Below are 18,449 nucleotides of genomic sequence, written 5' to 3'. Positions count from 1 at the left end.
ATCTAACCATTGGATCAATTTCAGAGTTTCAGTAATTGATCCAGCCCCTATTTGGAGAATTCATATGAAATTTGGGATCATTCTAACCATCTGATTTTCTGTTCTCAAGATTTTCCCTAATCTGAACTATCATTGTGATGAAAAGATCCTGGTTTGGTTCCTAGTTTGATTATTCAAATCTAGGACTACATTATGGGGTCTGGGAGGTGATTTTAATGTTTTCCGTTACAGCCATAAAAAAATCGGTGGGTCCCCTCTAGACCAACAAGCTGTCGAAGCTTTTAACTCCTGTCTTGAAGACTTTGGGCTTAACAACCTCAAATGGCCGGGTGCCGATCTTTCCTGGCACAATAGACGAACTGGCCCCAACAGAGTCGCTTGTAAACTTGATCGAGTCCTTGTCAATGAATCCTGGTTTTCCTCCCTTCGATCTTCCTATGCCTCCTTTGACCTCCCTGGCTTGTACGACCATTCCCCCATCTCCCTTTTCGTCCTCCCTTACATTTCCTTCTGTTCCAAGCCTTTTAAATACTTTGATATGTGGTCCTCCCACCAGGATTTTCTCTTTGTTGTCAAAGCTGCTTGGAACATCCCGGTTCATTCCTTCTCCTCCCCCCTCACTGTCTTCTCTAAAAAGCTTAAAACTGTCAAAATTGCCCTCAAATTCTAGAACCTCTCTTCCTTTGGTAACATCTCCTCTCGTGTCTCCTCCTGCCGCGACAGCCTCTTTCCATCCAATCCCTTCTTTAATCGGATCCCTTCAACCCCCTCCCTTGCGGAAGATGAAAAGCTTGCTTCCTGAGCTCTCCTCCCTTCTCTCCCAATAAGAGAGCTTCCTCAAGCAAAAATCCCGTATTAAATGGCTTGAACTTGGTGACTCTAACACCGCCTTCTTCCATCCTTCCCTCAAAGCCCGTACCAACTCCAATTCTATCCTCTCCCTCTCCTCCTCCGACAACTCTATTCTCTCATCCGTGGATGCCATCAAATCCGAAGCGATGTCTTCACTGAGATCTTTTGCACCCCCTTCCCCCTCAACCCCCCATTCAGATGTCCTCATCAACAAATTCATCCCCGACCACCTCCTTAGCTCCCTTCATTCCATCCCCTCTGACTCTGAAATCCTCTATGTTGTCCGTTCCCACAAATCCAATAAAGCTCCCGGCCATGACGGATTCAGCATGAGTTCTTCTCCTGTTGGGACATCATCAATGTTGACCTCATCAATGCCATCAGAAGCTTCTTCTTCAACCCTAGATAGATCCAAAACATTAACCATACCTTCCTCTGTCTCATCCCCAAGAAATCGGGGGCCTCCTCCATGGCCGACTTTCGTCCTATCTCCCTTTGTAATCTCCTATACAAATTCATTGCTAAAATCCTAGCTAATCATCTCCAACTTGTCATCGATTCCCTAGTTAGTGCAAACCAATATGCCTTCATGTCCGAGGCTTTGACCACAAATCCCACTTCCCCTCTACCCTCATGAAAATTGACATTCACAAAGCCTTCGACTCCATTTCCTGGAACTTCATATCCCATGTCCTTCTCAAAATGTCTTTCCCCCCTATCTTTGTCAATCGGATCCATTCCTGTATTTTCGCCCCTCGCTTCTCGGTTCTTGTGAAAGACAGTCCGGCTGGGTTTTTCTCCTCTTCTGTTGGCATCTGCCAAGGCTGCCCTCTCTCCCCCTTCCTCTTTTGCCTGTCCCTCGAAGTGCTCTCCCGTACTCTCCAGTTCAAAACTGACTTTCACCTCATTTCTCCCATCCCCAAATGTAAGCCTACCAACCTGACCCACCTTGCTTTTGCCGATGATCTCATGATCTTCTCCAAGGCTGACTCGCTTTCCATTAAATCCACCATGTCCGCTCTTCTCCTTTTTCAAAGCCTTTCTAGCCTCCGCATTAACCTCCTCAAGTCTCACATCTTCCTTGCTGGAGTCCCAGATACCACAAAAACCCTCCTCTCCTTCCTTACCGGTTTCACCATTGGTAGCTTGCCGGTCCGTTACCTTGGCCTTCCCCTTATCCCCGCTAGACTTACAGCTCACCATTGCTCCCCCATTTTAGATCTCCTTTGCAAGAGGCTGCAACTCTAGAAAGCCTGGCTTCTCTCCTATGCAGGTCGGTTGGAGCTCATCAGATCAGTGCTTCAATCTTGTTACATATATTGGAGTGGAGTTTTTGGCCTCCCCAAGGCCATCATTAAGACAGCAGAGTCTATCATGTGTGCCTTCCTTTGGAAAGGAGTTGATTCAGCCAGATATCTTCACCCCAAGAGTTGGTCTTCCCTTTGGCTCCCTAAATCTGAGGGGGGTCTTGGTCTCAGAAGGATTAAAGACGTCAATCTTGTTGGTTCTCTCAAGCTGATTTGGAAGCTCCTCACCAACAAAGGCAGCACTTGGTCTTCTTGGGTTTATGTCGGGCCTCTTCGAAGGGACTCCATTTGGACAGTTAGCCCCGCGGCCGATTCTTTTTGGGTTTGGCGTAGAATTTTGTAAGTGAGACACTTAGCCATTGATGCCATCTCTTGCAGGATGACGATGGCCTCTCAACCTCTCTTTGGTTGGACAAATGGCACCCCTCCGACGTTCTTTCTTCAGTGGTGAACCCTCGTGATATATACTCCTCTGGGCTGGACAGATCCTCCTTGGTCGCAGCCATCATCTTCAGAGACACCTGGTCCCCCCCTCCCCCATTTCTCTCCCTCCCATTGCAGACCTTTGGAGCTCCCTCCCTCCCATCCCTCCGGATCATCGTGGCAGAGGTGACACTATTATTTGGCTACCTTCCCCCTCTGGCAGATTCAGCTCTCACTCCGCTTGGAATATGGTTAGGCACAGAGGGACCCACTGTCCTAGGCACAAAATAGTATGGTTCAAAGGGCACATTCCTCGCCACAGTCTCACCTCTTGGCGTGCATTCTCCAACTGCCTCCCAACTCAGGCCTTCCTCATTCGCCGGCACATTCAGGTCTCCCCCCGCTGCTGCCTCTGCTGGAATGGGCAAGAAGACACAAATCACTTGTTTTTCTCATGCTCTTTTGCCTCTTGCATTTGGAAAAAACAGTCTTGCGTTCTTGCTGGCCTGGTAGAAGAAGTCCCCTCCACCTTCATCGGGAGTGGGTTTGGATTGATATGACTTTTGGTAGGAATTCGATTTGTGATTCAGTTGGCAGGCTAGCCTTTTGTGCCACCATTTCCCACATTTGGATGGAACGCAACCTTAGAAGATGGACTTCCAACTCTCACTCTCTAGACATGATTTGTAATGCCATCTCCTTCGATGTTTCCTCCAAAATTATCTCGCGTCCTCAAGCGGCTGTCCAGGATACCCCAAGGAACAGGCTCATTGTTGTATTTTGAGGTCTTCCTCTCTCTATTTTGAAGCCTAGTTAGCTCTAGGCTCTCTTGGCTCTCTTGTCTTTGGTTTGTTTGCCCTAAGGCCTGTATATTCCTTCTTCTTTCTTCATAATACAATTTTTATTCATCCAAAAAAAAATGAGCAGGCTCTCCTCCACTTCCTATTTGTATAATCTCACACTATGACAAGAATACCATTACAACAAATTAAATGATGAGGCATAACTACCAGTGTTACTTTAACTACTTTTGCAACAGGTGGAAATAGTTACGATTGATCGATGTGTGAATACCCAAGGAGGTGGTGAGTGCATGCATTCAGAGAGTTTATGATCACGTTGTTTACTAGAGACTGCCTTTTTATGCCTTTTACTCATATTGTATCTGACTGAGATTTTTGTGTGGTTATGGAAGGTCAGTTCTTTTGTATAGAACAGAGCAGAGTTTAAGATGGTGAGTTTTTGCAGTAGCAGTAGTATAGAAGAAGAAGAAGAAGAAGAGAAGAGCTGAGATGAAGGAAATGATTTGAGAAAGTGAGAGAAGTTAGGTCACAGCCACAACTGCCTCCCTCATATTATTGGCATAAAGAGACTGAAAATTACATGACTACATACATAATACTAATTCCTATATTCCCAGAATACCCTTACTTGTTACTCCAACAACGAATAGGTGCCTCCATACCCTAAAAAATGATTTAAGAAAGAAAATCAATCAATAAATAAAAACCAACGATTTTGGATTAGTTTGCTAAAATAAAATTTAAATAGGATTTAAAGTGACAACTATATACTAAACAATGAAGCTTGATGGAATCAAACTGTTTATTGTTCGAATATCCCTTTTTTGGGATTCCAAACACTTTAAAGAGAAATGAAGAAAAAACAACCCCTCAAAGAGGCTAGAGTAAAGCTAAAAAGAAAGGAAAGCAAGGAGAAACAAGGAATAGAAAGAGTGGGGAAAAAAAACATGCCACACTAAACTCCAAACAGCCCCTTCAACTTAACCTACAGCATCTCAAACTAACCGAAACTAGCTAGACAAGAGGATTGGGCACCAATTATTAAGTTTATAAAACACTGTTGATTACTTGGACTCCAAAGTACTGGTTGCATATCAGTCGACAAATTGATGAAATGAGATGGAGCATTACGTACCTGTTTACAAGCTCAAAACCTTCTCTAAGCAACTCAGGCTTGATAACCTACAAAACGTATTTGCTGTATATCTTCAAAAACCACTTAATGAATAAGCCAAAAAAAACAAAGAATTCCTTAAAAACAAAAAGAGGGAAAAGTACTAACAAACACAGCTTCCCATAATTTTAGGACTTAATCAGTCCACAACCAAATATCCAAAAGGGTCTTCCCCCCCCTCCCCATCTCAAATGTTTGAGATAAAAATGTTCCAAATTTAAGTTGATCAATGGTACATCAAGTATTTGCCCATCAGCAAGGATCCACTTTAAAGAACATATTGAGGCAAGGCAATAAGGGAAATTAGGTTCCAACACACCCATTATAATTGATGTGGCAGCTAGGTTGTTCTTAAATCAGTGGACACTTTGCCCATATCATCACCAAATTCATTTATTAAATTAGTCCACATCAATCTAACTTCTCCATCTCTTTACAATGCTGTGAAAATGGTTTGAATAAATGGGACTACTATAAATAATAGCAATTGTTGAAAAATCAAGGGGAAAGCCCCATACATTGTTGTCCATATGGTCGAGATTGGGTCACCAAATTTGACATGATCTATCAAGAAGAATTACCACCTAGCCAACACTTAAAATGCCAGATCATCTTGTCAACATGGCAAAAAACAAATGGTGTGGGAGAAGTTCCTACAACACGCGTGTAGGAAACCTTTTTCCTAAAAAAGTGGATGCTTGCTGCTGTGGTATAATATCTGATATGGAATTGGTCAACTTAGTTTTAGGACCTTTGGCCAAAAAAATTTGAGATGGGGGAACACCTAGAGATACTTGGATGTCAACAGATAAGTGCTAAAAATATGAGAAGTATACTTATTAGTAGTCACCCCCCCCCCCCCAAAAAAAAAGTAGAGTAGGGTGTGCTCATTAATAACCTGTGGAGTTTGCATTTCCCAAAGTGTTTTCCTGTCCAGAGTTCTTACTACAAAAGACTTGCAATTTGCCTGCATAGAAATTAGTAGTAACGATTACAGGTTCTAAAATGCAGAAGCTAGATGAAAGCTCACATGATTGAGACACTGTGTATCAGATACTAAACAAAACATAGGCTGAAATGTGATTTCCTTTATTCTAAAGATTGAAGGTAAGAAACATCTGTCCAAAAGCAATGTCACAGAAGTCTAAACAAACTCAAAGCAATACTGTAATTTCCTTTTAATAGGCTGGAAGTGATGAACATTTTGATCCCTAAACTGATTCAAGAATTCTAGAAGAAAAAGAAAGGAATAATATAGAAAAGTAGCATTTAGTCACCTACATAAGCGGATATCATAATAGCCCAATAGATTTCTTCCTAACCAGAAGGTCTGACAGATTGTTTTGTAAGGACTATAAAGTTATCCCAGGAGAGAGCTTAATCATTCAACACAGATTGGTGGTCATGGATATGTGTCTCCTCATGCAGGATCCTAAGATAGGCGAGCCTATTTGCCCTAAGGTACGATGGTGGAACTTGAAAGGAGAATCCTTGAAATCATTTACTGACAAGATGGTCAAACAAGGTGTAAACAATAAAGAGAAGAGAAGAGAAGAGAAGAAGAATGAGAATCGGGTAAACTTTGGAGTGTCTCACTTGTTGTGAGAGCTCCACATTCATTCACTATATACAATGACTTAAGAGACACAATAGGAAATAAGAAAACTGAAAATACCTAAACTACCCCTGAACATACCAAGACATAAAACAGTCCCTACTAACACTCCCCATCAAGTTGGAGCATAGATATTAATCATACCCAACTTGTTACAAATATAATTCACTCTAGCAATCCCCAAAGACTTTGTAAATAAATCTGCAAGTTGTTCTCTTGTACGAACATGACTATGAGAGACGAGTCCCTATTGCAGCTTCTCTTGAACAAAGTGAACAATCTACTTTAATGTGTTTTGTTCTTTCATGAAACACAAGATTTGAAGCAATATGAACAACAGCTTGATTATCACACCATAATTGCATGGGAGAATCATCCCTAAATCCAAGCTCAGTCAACAACTGTTTCACCCACATCAACTCACAGGTAACATGTGTCATCGATATTCTGACTCTGCACTCGATCTAGCAACTACAGTTTGTTTCTTGCTCTTCCACGACACAAGATTTCCACCAACAAAAGTACAGTAACAAGTAGTTGATCTCCTATCAATGGGAGATCCAGCCCAGTCAGCATCTAAGAAACCTTCACACGCCCATGTCCATGATCAGAGTAAAGTAATCCACGTCTAGGAGCCTTCTTGAGGTACCTCAAGAAACGTATAACAACATCCCCATGAGATGTACGAGGAGCAGATAGAAACTGACTCACAACACAGACAGGAAAGGCAATATCTGTTAGAGTTGTTAGTAGATATGTAACAGGGGTAGTTTGGGAACTAGACTGTGGACTAGTTGCCTTATTATGTATTTTATCTTATTTGTCTCTTTTTACCTTTTACCTTCCTAGGGAGATGGACGTAATAAGTTATTAGTTCTATTCAAGTAATATAGAGTGTGGAGAAGTCTCTCCTACACACACACATTCAACCGAAATACTCTCTCTTGTTTCTCCTTGTCTCCTTCTTCCTCTCATCTCTTCTCCTCTTCTAACTAAACCTAAAATCTAACTTGGTATCAGAGTTAAGGGTTTGAGAGTCGTATCCATCCTCCTTGTTCCTTATTTTTTCCTCTCTTTGGAATCCGAGAAGATAAGGGATTCCAAGGAAGAGGCTCTTATGTAAACTGCTTGTGAAGGAGTCTGAAATAGGTTCTTTTCAACCTATTCAAGTGATTTATGCTGCTTCTTGAGCTACATTGAAGCCCTTATGAAGTTTTAGAGCTCACCCAGCCTCATCTAGGTTTTCCGCCAGGTTCCTGCTGCAGGCCTTGTATCTCCTTCTCTCGGGCTGTGTTTGGATCATGGAGTAGCTCTTTAAGATCGTATCTGAGTCCTACACAACCTGCTTCAATGGTGGATGAAGTTATTTGAGCAGCTCTGAAGTTTCTATGGAGTTTTGAAGACAACCAAGACTCAGCTAGGGCTTCCGCCAGTTCTCTGTTGCAGTCCTTGTTTTGCCTGCATTTCAGCAAGTATTTGGACCATGGAGCAGCCCACTGAGATCGTTTTTGGGTCTTCATCATGCCTCTTGTGTCCCCTCTTGCTAGTTGCTGAGTTCTTTTGAGCATAGCTCAGTTTTGTGAACATCTGTTCTGCCCAGGTAAAACAGAGACTGCTGCTAGTTGCTTGTGCCTTGCTTTTTTGTGTAATATGGACTTTCTTCTTGCTTGTGGGATGATTATGGACACCTCTAGTTGAGGTCTTGAGTGGATTCCCCTTCTTGGACAGTGTTAGGGTGAAGTTCTGCCCATTTTTCTGTGGTTCCTCCTTGCTGGAATTCCAGTTTGGTGTTGGACTTTTCTATTTTTGGGTTGAGTGTGTACTCCCCAACTGCTGTTTGTTCTCTGTTTTATGGTCAAGTGTTTCTTCCCATATAAGATGGCTGATACACCTACCTCTGAGCTTGGTTCGGCTACTTCACAGCCCCCTCCCACAGCTCCTCCAGTTGTTTATGAGAGCACACCTACACAGATCTCCTTTGTGAAGCTTGATGGTACCAACTATTTGGACTGGTCACACTCTGTGAGGCTTTCACTGAAAAGCAAACGGAAACTGGGATACATTACAGGCACTATTACAGCTCCAGAGCCTAGTTCACCTACCTATGACCAATGGGAGGCCGACAATTCTACAGTCATGACATGGCTGATCTTCTCTATAACTCCTGAGGTTGGACGAAGGTTTATAAGAAAGGAGACTGCCAAGGCAATCTGGGATAGTGTTTCACAGACTTTTGATAGAGTGGGTGACTCTGCCAAGGTCTATCAGCTCCACCAAAAGATTAACTCCATGAGGCAGGGTGATAGGACCATTTCTGAGTACTACAATGCCTTTCTTGGCCTTTTGGAAGAATATGACCACTACAGGGATCTCCACTTGAAGGACCTAGAGGATGAGGCTAAGGTATATCTCTTGAAAAGGAGCGTGTCTTCACTTTACTTGGTGGCTTGAACCCTGACTATGAGCCCATCAGGCTTCAGATCTTAAGCCGGTCTCCCTTTCCATCTCTTAGTGAGGTCTGTAGGTACTTACAGAGTGAGGAGACTCGGTGTGTTGCTATGGAGCCAGCTTCAGTATCCTCTCTTGAGAGGTCAGCCCTCAACTCCAGTTCTTCCAGAGACACCCGCGGAGGTGGTAGAGGACCGGGGCCTACCCGAGAGGTAGCCAATACAGTGGAGACCGTTGGTGCCAGTGGAGTTGGTCGGGACTGGTTTAAATGTGATCATTGTGGGAGAACTGGACACACCAAAGATAGGTGTTGGTCTCTTCATGGCCGTCCTCCTGGCACACGTGGTCGTGGTGGCCGTAGAGGGGGAGCTCGAGCTCACTCTGTGATGACTGAGGCAGATGCTATACAGGATGACTCCACCTTTATGGAAACAGTGGTTCGCCGGGTCATGTCACAGCTTAGCACATCCTCTACACCTTCTGTAGCCAGCTCCTCATCATCCTCAGCTTTACAGGTCTCTACTTCAGCCTCTACTGCAGCCCAGTCTTGGGTCATTGATTCTAGTGCCACTGACCATATGACTGGTACGTCCCATAATTATGATTCCTATACCATTTGCTCTGGTAAGGATAAGGTTAGGATAGCTGATGGCTCCCTATCCTCCATATCTGGTAAGGGTAGTATTCCTGTCACCTCATCTATTTCTCTTACTTCAGTTCTTCATGTTCCTAACCTTACAGTTAACCTTTTATCTGTGAGTCACTTGACAAAATCTTTGAATTGCTGTGTCACATTTTTCCCTTCTCACTGTCTTTTTCAGGATTTGGTGACGAAGAGGATTATTGGTAGTGGACGTGAAGAGCAAGGCTTTTATCTTTTTGACCCTTTTTTGCCCACAACTCAGTCTTATGTGTGTGGCCATACTGATAGTAGTTCTGTGGAGTCTGTTATGTTATGGCATCGTCGTCTTGGTCATCCATCTTTTGTTGTAATGAGGAAACAGTTGCCCCACTTATTTTCTTTTGTTGCTTCTTCTCATGTTTTTCAATGTGAACCATGTATGTTTGCCAAACATTGTCGTTCCTCTTATCCATATCATGGTAATAGAACTACTGCTCCTTTCCAAATTGTGCACAATGATGTTTGGGGACCTTCCCCTACTACTTTATTTAGCTATCGTTACTTTGTGTCCTTTGTTGATGATTTTTCTCGTGCTACTTGGACTGTTCTTATGAAGCATAAAACTGATGTTTGTGATGCATTTAAAACCTTTTATCAGATGATTCTTACTTAATTTGACACTCGGATCAAAATTGTTCGATCTGATAAAGGGGGGGAGTACATGTTTGGTGGCCTCTAAACCTTCTTTACTGATAATGGCATTCTCCATCAGCTAGCGTGTGTTGACACCCCCCAACAAAATGGGGTTGCTGAGAGGAAGAATCGCCATTTATTGGAAGTCACCCGTAGTCTCTTGTTTGGCATGCATGTCCCCAAGACCTTTTGGTCTGCTGCTTTCCTCACTGCCTCCTTTCTCATCAATCACATGCCTACCAAAGTTTTTGCTTTCAAATCTCCCTTGAACATCTTATCTCCCAAGGCTTCTGCTTTCGCTCTTCCTCCTAAAGTCTTTGGGTGTGTTTGTTATGTGCATGTAAACAAATCTACACGTACTAAACTTGATCCCAAAGCCCTCAAGTGTTTCTTCCTTGGGTACTCTTCTACTACCAAGGGTTACAAGTGTTATCATCCTTCTTCTCGTCGGTGTCTTATTTCCAAGGATGTCACCTTCCTTGAATCTGTTCCTTTCTTTGCCCCTTCTCAGCATCCTCTTCAGGGGGAGAATTGTGGAAGTGAACAGGTTGCTGATTTCCTTCATCCTCTACCAATCTCTCCCTTTACACTTGACATTGGAAAGCACAGGGCTGTGGATGTGAACGTGAATACAGATTTAGTTGTTGATAGTGATACTGATAAGGAGAAGGATTACCACATTACCTACAAGAGAGGTGAAGGCTTGCATAATGAAGGAAAGAAGACCTACCAAGAGCCCTCTTTGGATCCAGATCCACATCCTGAGGTCCATCCTTCTCAGTCAGGTGACATCCCTTCTCCTCCATGTGATTTAGACCTTCTTATTGCTGTTAGAAAAGGGAAAAGAGCTTGTACTAATCCTATAGCCCAGTTTGTTTTCTATCATGCTCTTTCTCCTACAAGTATTGCCTTTATTACTGCTCTCTCTACAGCTTCTATTCCCAGGAATGTCAATGATGCTATGCTTGACCCAAAGTGGAGACAAGCTATGTCTGAGGAGATGATGGCTCTTGAGAAGAATGATGCTATGCTTGACCCAAAGTGGAGACAAGCTATGTCCCAGTTGGATGCAGATGGGTCTATACAATCAAGTACAAATCTGATGGTACTGTGGAGGGATACAACGCAAGGTTGGTTGCCAAGGGGTACAGTCAAGTCTATGGGATTGACTATCAGGAGACATTCGCTCCTGTGGCTAAGCATAACTCTATAAGAGTTCTTTTATCACTGGCTGCCAACAAAGATTGGCCATTATATCAATTAGATGTGAAGAATGCCTTTCTCCATGGTGACTTGGAAGAGGAAGTGTACATGCAACCCCCACCAGGCTTCAAGATGCCTTCAGCTGAAGGGAAAGTGTGCCTCCTCAAGAAGGCACTATATGGTCTCAAACAGTCACCAAAGGCATGGTTTGAACGCTTCCGGCAAGCTATTCTGAAGAATGGATATTCTCAAAGCCAAGCTGATCACACTCTCTTTACCAAGCGGGGCAATGGTACCATCACAGCCCTTATTGTCTATGTTGATGATATTGTGGTCACAGGAGATGATATAACTGAGATAGGAACACTGAAAAGATACTTGGCACAACAGTTTGAAATCAAAGATCTAGGCCCCTTGAAGTACTTCTTAGGAATTGAAGTATCAAGGACCAAGAAAGGAATCAACATATGTCAACGGAAGTTTGTTCTTGATTTATTGACAGAGACAGGGATGTTGGGCTGCAAACCAGCAAATTCTCCTATTGAGCAGAATCACAAACTAGGAGAAGATTGTGGTCCTCCACTTGTTGATGCGGGAAAGTACCAAAGGCTGGTTGGGAAGCTTATCTATCTTGCTATGACACACCCAGATATCTCCTATGCAGTGGGAGTGGTGAGCCAATTCATGCATGCTCCCAAGAGTAGCCACTTGAATGCCGTGTGTCGCATTCTTAGGTATTTGAAGTCTTCCCCAAGGAAAGGAATGTTGTATGCCAAACACAACCACTTGAGAGTAGAAGGTTTCACTGATGCAGATTGGGCCGGCTCTGTTATAGACAGGAGATCTACTACCGGCTATTGTACCTTTGTGGGAGGTAATTTGGTTACATGGAGGAGCAAAAAACAGCATGTTATAGCCAGATCCAGTGCAGAGGCAGAATTTAGAGCTATGGCTCATGGAGTGTGTGAACTCATATGGTTGAAAAGACTTGTTTAGGAACTGGGATTTGACACTGAAGGCCCTATGAGACTCTATTGTGACAACAAGGCTGCCATCAGTATTGCCCACAACCCTGTTCAGCATGACCGAACTAAACATATTGAGGTTGATAGACACTTCATCAAGGAGAAGATAGACTCTGGCTGCATTTGTACTCCTTTTGTGCAGACTGGTGATCAGCTGGCAGACATCCTCACCAAGGCCCTTGCCTCTCCTCGGTTTAGTTCTCTCCTAAGCAAGCTGGGAATGCATGATATATATTCTCCAGCTTGAGGGGGAGTGTTAGAGTTGTTAGTAGCTATGTAACAGGGGTAGTTTGGGAACTAGACTGTGGACTAGTTGCCTTATTAAATATTCTTATTTGTCTCTTTTTACCTTTTACCTCCCTAGGGAGATGGATGTAATAAGTTATTAGTTCTATTCAAGTAATATAGAGTGTGGAGAAGTCTCTCCTACACACACACATTCAACCGAAATACTCTCTCTTGTTTCTCCTTGTCTCCTTCTTCCTCTCATCTCTTCTCCTTCCTCTCATCTTGTTCTCCTCTTCTAACTAAACCTAAAATCTAACTATATCAGGTCGAGTCACAGTCAAATAGTTCAGTCTCACAACAAGTCTCTAATACTTCTCAGGATCTTAAGAACATCACCAATTTCAGCTGTAAGCTTTAAATTAGAATCCATAAGAGTATCCAGAGGTTCGGATCCTAACAATCCTGTCTCTGAAAGAAGATCAAGAACATACTTCCGTTGTAAGAGCAAAATTCCTTTCCTAGATTGAGCTACTTCCACACCTAGAAAGTGTTTCAACCTTCCTAAGTCTTTAGTTTGAAACTTCTATTGTAAATGCATCTTCAACTTCTCAATTCCTGAAGAGTCATCTCCTGTAATGACAATATCATCCACATATACAATAAGAAATATTTTTCCTGCATCAGAATGCCGGAAAAATACAGAATGATCACTACTACAACGTGTCAGTCCAAATTCCAAAACAACTTCAATAAACCAACCAAACCAAGCTCAGGGTGACTGTTTCAGCCCATACAAAGACTTCTTGAGCTTACACACCATCCTATACTCCCCCTCAGCAACAAACCCAAAAGGTTGCTCCATATAAACCTCCTCATGGAGATCTCCATGCAAGAATGCATTTTTAACATCTAACTGAAATAGAGGCCAATGATGTGTGGCAGCAAGAGAATTTAATATACGAACAGAAGTATGCTTAGCCACAAGAGAAAAAGTGTCCATATAATCAACACCATACACTTGGGCATAGCCCTTCGCAACAAGGCGAGCCTTCAAGCGAGCCAAAGAACCATCAGGATTCACCTTCACCACAAAGACCCATCGACAACCAATACCTGATTTACCAAAGTGTAAAGGAACAAGATCCCATGTCTGATTTTCCTCTAAAGCCAACAGTTCCTCAGTCATAGCAGCCCTACAGCCAGGACTAGATAATGCCTCTGCAACAGACTTAGGAATAGGGTGGTACGCAATAATAGTCAAGCAAGTATGGAAATTTGAGGATAAACCAGAGTAGGACACAAAGTTAGATAGAGGAGGTTGGGTACAACTCTGAATACCCTTGCGAAAAGCAATAGGCACATCAAGGGAAGAAGAACGATTACCTGGGGCAGGATCAGCCGATGAAGAAGATACGGTTGAAGTTGGAGTGGGGGGGACAAACTTTCCGAAGATGGCACTGGTATATAATAGGAGGTGGTAGCGGGGACGGTGGTGGCGGCAGTGGTGGTGTTGGAGGAGCCTGTGGAGCAGAAGACTGAACAATAAACAAAGGAAGATCATCCAATTCAGAAGCAAAAAAAGGAGAATCAGTATAAGAGGTAGACTCAAAGAAACATCAGTTGTGACAAAGTATTTCTGTAACTCAGAATAGCATCAATAGCCCTTTTGAGTAAGGAATTAAGTATCGGAGCGTATCGTATCGTCTCGGCCGATACGTCTCGGTATCGGTCATGGCCGAGACGAGACAGGTCGAGACGTATCTTTTTTTTTTAAAATGTAAATGTCTCGAATGTATCGGTATGTATCGACCGATACATATCGATACGATACGATACAATACGGTCGATACGTATCGACACAGACGAGACATGATTTAAACCATTATTTTATTATTTTTGAAATAACGATACATACCGAGACGTCTCGATACGTATCGGCAACTTAAAAACCACATGGGCCCAAGTCTTCTCAAAACAAAAACTCGAGCAGGGAGCAGTCTGGCGGAAAAAAAACAGTTCCAGCTTTGAGAAACCATAAAAAAACATCTTTAAACTTGGTTTTTGCCAAAGATTTGTTGAGGGCTTTGATTCCTTTGCCAAAAACGATCCTAAAGGAGGTGAAATCTCATCATTTGCTGCATCTAACAGCCCACATTCGAAATCAAAAGGTGTTCTTGAAGGGCAAGGTAGGTTTTTTGAAAAAAACTTGATTCTTTTGTTTAAATCTTTGATTTTTGGTATTTTTTTTGCTATGATTCAAAGGGAATATGTTAAACTAACTTAGTATTGCATTCTTTGTATACATTTACAAAGATTTGAGTTCAAAATCCATGTTTCTTTGCATTTTTTACCCAAAACCGAAAATTGCTTCTTTAAAATGATTTTTTTTTTTAATTTTCTTCTAAAATTTAAAACAAATGCTAATGTATATAATATATGTACTATATTATGTATAGATCTATCACATTCCAAGAAGATTATATATTTACCCTAAAATCTATCACAATAGTCACTCCTATTGTTGAAGACCCTTACAGACATGACTTTGATCCACCCCGAAATTCTTCATGGCAATTGAGTGACTTTACATGTAAGAAATTTCATCTTTTAATCTTTTATAACAATTTCAATGTGCCGCACTTGTCTGGTTATTGATTATTCACAATTCTTAGTATATATGCATGATATATGACACAAATTGCTTGTTTATATTGTTTTTATTGTCCAAAAGTGTATTTCCATGTGTATTTTGATCATTTTCATGCGTTTCTGCACCGATCGATACGTATCTCCGATACGATACGATACGATATGATACGTCTCTTAAAATCGCCCGACCGATACGATACCCGATACCGATACTTAAATCCTTACTTTTGAGTACGAGAATAACCAACGAAGATGCAATTAAGAGCTTTGGGATCCAACTTAGAGACACCTAGACGATGATCACGAATGAAACAAACACTACCAAAAACATGTGGGGGTAAGGCAAATAAGGGAGCAGAAGGAAATAGGAGAGAATGAGGTATCCCACCACGTAACACAGAGGAAGGCATGCGGTTGATTAGGTAACATGTTGTTAGAATAGCATCAGCCCAAAAAGGTCCCTCATCTCAAATAAAAGATATTGTATGACCTCCATCAAATGTCGGAAAAATATCACCTCAATTTGCCTGCCCGTCAATTTCCTCAATTCCCTCTAATAAAGGGAGGTGGACCCCACCTCGGGCAGTGTGTTTGGGCAGGGGGTAGGGTGGTCATTTTCACTCCCTATGGAATTGAGGAAATTGAGGGGCAGGCAAATTGAGGAGATAAAGATCCATCAAATGTCTGTTCTTTCTTTTTGCCACACCATTTTGTTATGGGGTATCGGCACAAGAAGATTGATGTATCATGCCATGGTGAGTCATACAATCAGTTAAAGGGACCGAAAAGTATTCCTTAGCATTATCACTACGAAGAATACGCCACCATCTCTCTTTGGCTCGACCCTTGGCACCCTTTAGGCGTCCTCTACAATATCTTTGGCCCCAGATCGATCTACTCTTCAGGTCTTCCAAAAGCCACCCCTCTTTCCTCCCTTATTTCTCTTGGCTCTTAGACAACCCCCCTTCTCTCAATCCCGCCATTCTCTCCCAAATTTGGTCCTCTCTCCCTTCCCTTCACCCTTCATCCTCTCCCCCTCATGCTGATAAGGTTATTTGGCTCCCTACCCCCAACCAATTTTTATCCTCTCCTGTTATAGCACGGTGTTGTAACGCATCGTGCGGCGCTGCAAAGGCCATGTGGCACAGCGGGCCCCACATAGTGCACATGGCCTCTACAGCTGCCGCATGATGTGTTACAGCACCGTGTTGTAACAGGAGAGGACAACGATTCTACCCCCAACGGCCTCTTCTCCTCCAACTCAGCCTAGAATTTTGTTAGAGATCCTAGCCCCACCGTCCCCTGGCATAAGTTAACCTGGTTCAAAGGCCACATCCCTCGCCACAACTTCACTATCTGGAGAACCCTTCGTTCATGCCTACCCACCCAAGCCTTCCTCATCCACCGCAATATCCTTATTTCCCCTTCTTGCATCCTTTGTTGGAATGGCCATGAAGACATCCCCCACCTCTTCTTTGACTGCCCGTTTACCTCTCCCATCTGGAAAATAGCCCTCTCCTCGATCTGGCCCCGCTGCAGGAGCATCCTGGCCTTTAAGCAGGAATGGCTTTGGCTAGACAAGTCTTTCTCTGGGACTTCTATAGGTGACACTATTGGGAAGCTTGTGTTTGGCGCCGCTATTTATCATATCTGGATGGAAAGGCACCTCAGGAGATGGACTTCCAAATCCCAATCTTTTGATTTGATTTGGAAAGCCATCTTCTTCGACGTGTCCTCCAAGCTCAATTGCATGCGTCATAGGTACTTTTTGGATACCCCAAGGAACAGGCATATTGTTGTTTTCTAGGGTCTTGATTTGTCTCTTTTGCAGCCTCCCACCTCTGCGTAGGTCGGGCAGTCCGTTCTTCCCCCCCTCCTTCTCTTTCCCCCCTTTCTTTTGTTCTATTGTATAATCCCTTCCCCGTTTTCTCCCTGCCCCCTCCTGGGGTTCAGTAATATATTTATTCACCAAAAAAAAGAGATTCTATGGATTTAATGATGGGTTTAGGGAGCCCATAGATGCCACAGCAGTAGATGTAGGAGTATTGAAGAATAGATCTAATTAGTCCAATCATGCCAGTATGGGGGAGTGCTATGATTCAGATTAAAAGAGTTAGACCAAGGGGTACACCAAAATGACTTGCAAAAAATGTGAAAAAATAAATGAATAGCTTTGGGTTAATAACATTACATGGCTCTAAACAGAGTTGAATGGTGAAACAGAATTCATGTAGCGGACCCCATTTAGTCATGAAAAGGCCTAATTGAGTTCTCAAACATAGAACCAGGAATATGGATCCATAGACCGGATGCTTATCTTTTTCTTCCTAATACGGAAACCTGTAAAAGCTAAAAAGGAAAACAGGTTTATGGGGGACTTGCAGGACACAGAGATTGACGAATGTCTCACTTTCATAGTTGTCAAGGCGTTGTCTAGGCGCATTGGACGCCTTGGTCGCCCTGTGCGTTTCACCTTGCATCCGAACTCCCTCCAGCGCCTTGGGTCACCTAGACGCCATGACAACTATGAATGGCACACATCTACATCTATGAGTCATGAACAGAAGTGAGGACCATAGGATCTAGAAGGGAGACCGAAATGGATCTCTCAGTTTTATCCTACCAGAGATTTAAATGGAAGTGGTGAATTAGAAGAAATTAGCAGAAACTGGAAGTCATCAGTCCCTTGTATAATTACTACTTTTGAATCGGCCCTCAAGAGAACCCTGGCATTGGACACTAGAAGCCTGAGGTATGCATCTACCAAACAGATGTTTTGCAAGGAAGCTAAATAGCAAATGAAACAGCTACTCAAGTATATATAAACTGTAAGGTCAGTAGGTCACTGAGAATGTTCAGGAACAATAATCTCATATGATAGGCAGGCTAGATCTTTATTCCAAGACTGGAACACCTCATTCCAATCATAGGAGCTAAGCTCAACAGAGAACGCATCTCTAGGTAACATCTATATAGGATCATCCCAATCATGACTTACTCTTGGTGATTGTATGATGTGATTCCATCTATTGTACTAGTATGTCCCTACATGGGATTGTACTCCTTTTTCTTGCTTCCCTTTCATAAATTGTTGTTCATTAAATAAAAACGTTGAAGGGACAGTATTTGGATAGTTGGCTGTCTCTGGAATACCAATGATTTTTCCAAGACCAGAATGTGTTGCTTATACATTGGCTCAGCCCCTTTGGATCACAGCAGATGGCTCTTGAAAGACCGAGAAAGATCCATTGCTATGACTAGAGCTGACAAAGGCATAAAAACGTGATGAACAGGTCATTTGTCTCAAGACTTTATTAGAATGGACAAAGCAGCTTCAGATCCATTTGGTTTCCAAGTGCTAGAGGAGAAACAGTGTACAGTCTGGTCTCTTGGTTTATTGGATTTTG

General features: G+C 42.7%; 1 protein-coding gene across 4 annotated transcripts in view; it reads right to left on the bottom strand.

Annotated features, from left to right (window-relative positions):
• LOC122669679 (2-C-methyl-D-erythritol 4-phosphate cytidylyltransferase, chloroplastic) overlaps window positions 1–18,449 on the bottom strand; it is a 49,121-nt gene that overhangs the window by 6,566 nt on the left and 24,106 nt on the right. For all 4 annotated transcript variants that reach the window (XM_043866506.1, XM_043866509.1, XM_043866508.1 and 1 more), the window contains 2 exons: window positions 5,458–5,526; window positions 4,521–4,567 (listed from right to left, as the gene is read on the bottom strand). In XM_043866506.1, coding sequence (XP_043722441.1) covers window positions 4,521–4,567; window positions 5,458–5,526 — 116 coding nt within the window. The remainder of the gene's footprint in view (window positions 1–4,520; window positions 4,568–5,457; window positions 5,527–18,449) is intronic.

The sequence above is a fragment of the Telopea speciosissima genome, chromosome 7, assembly GCF_018873765.1.
Source record: "Telopea speciosissima isolate NSW1024214 ecotype Mountain lineage chromosome 7, Tspe_v1, whole genome shotgun sequence".
In the NCBI taxonomy this organism is placed as follows: Eukaryota; Viridiplantae; Streptophyta; class Magnoliopsida; order Proteales; family Proteaceae; genus Telopea; species Telopea speciosissima.
Note: the sequence above shows the minus strand (reverse complement) of the source record. Positions and strands in the feature narration are given on the sequence as shown.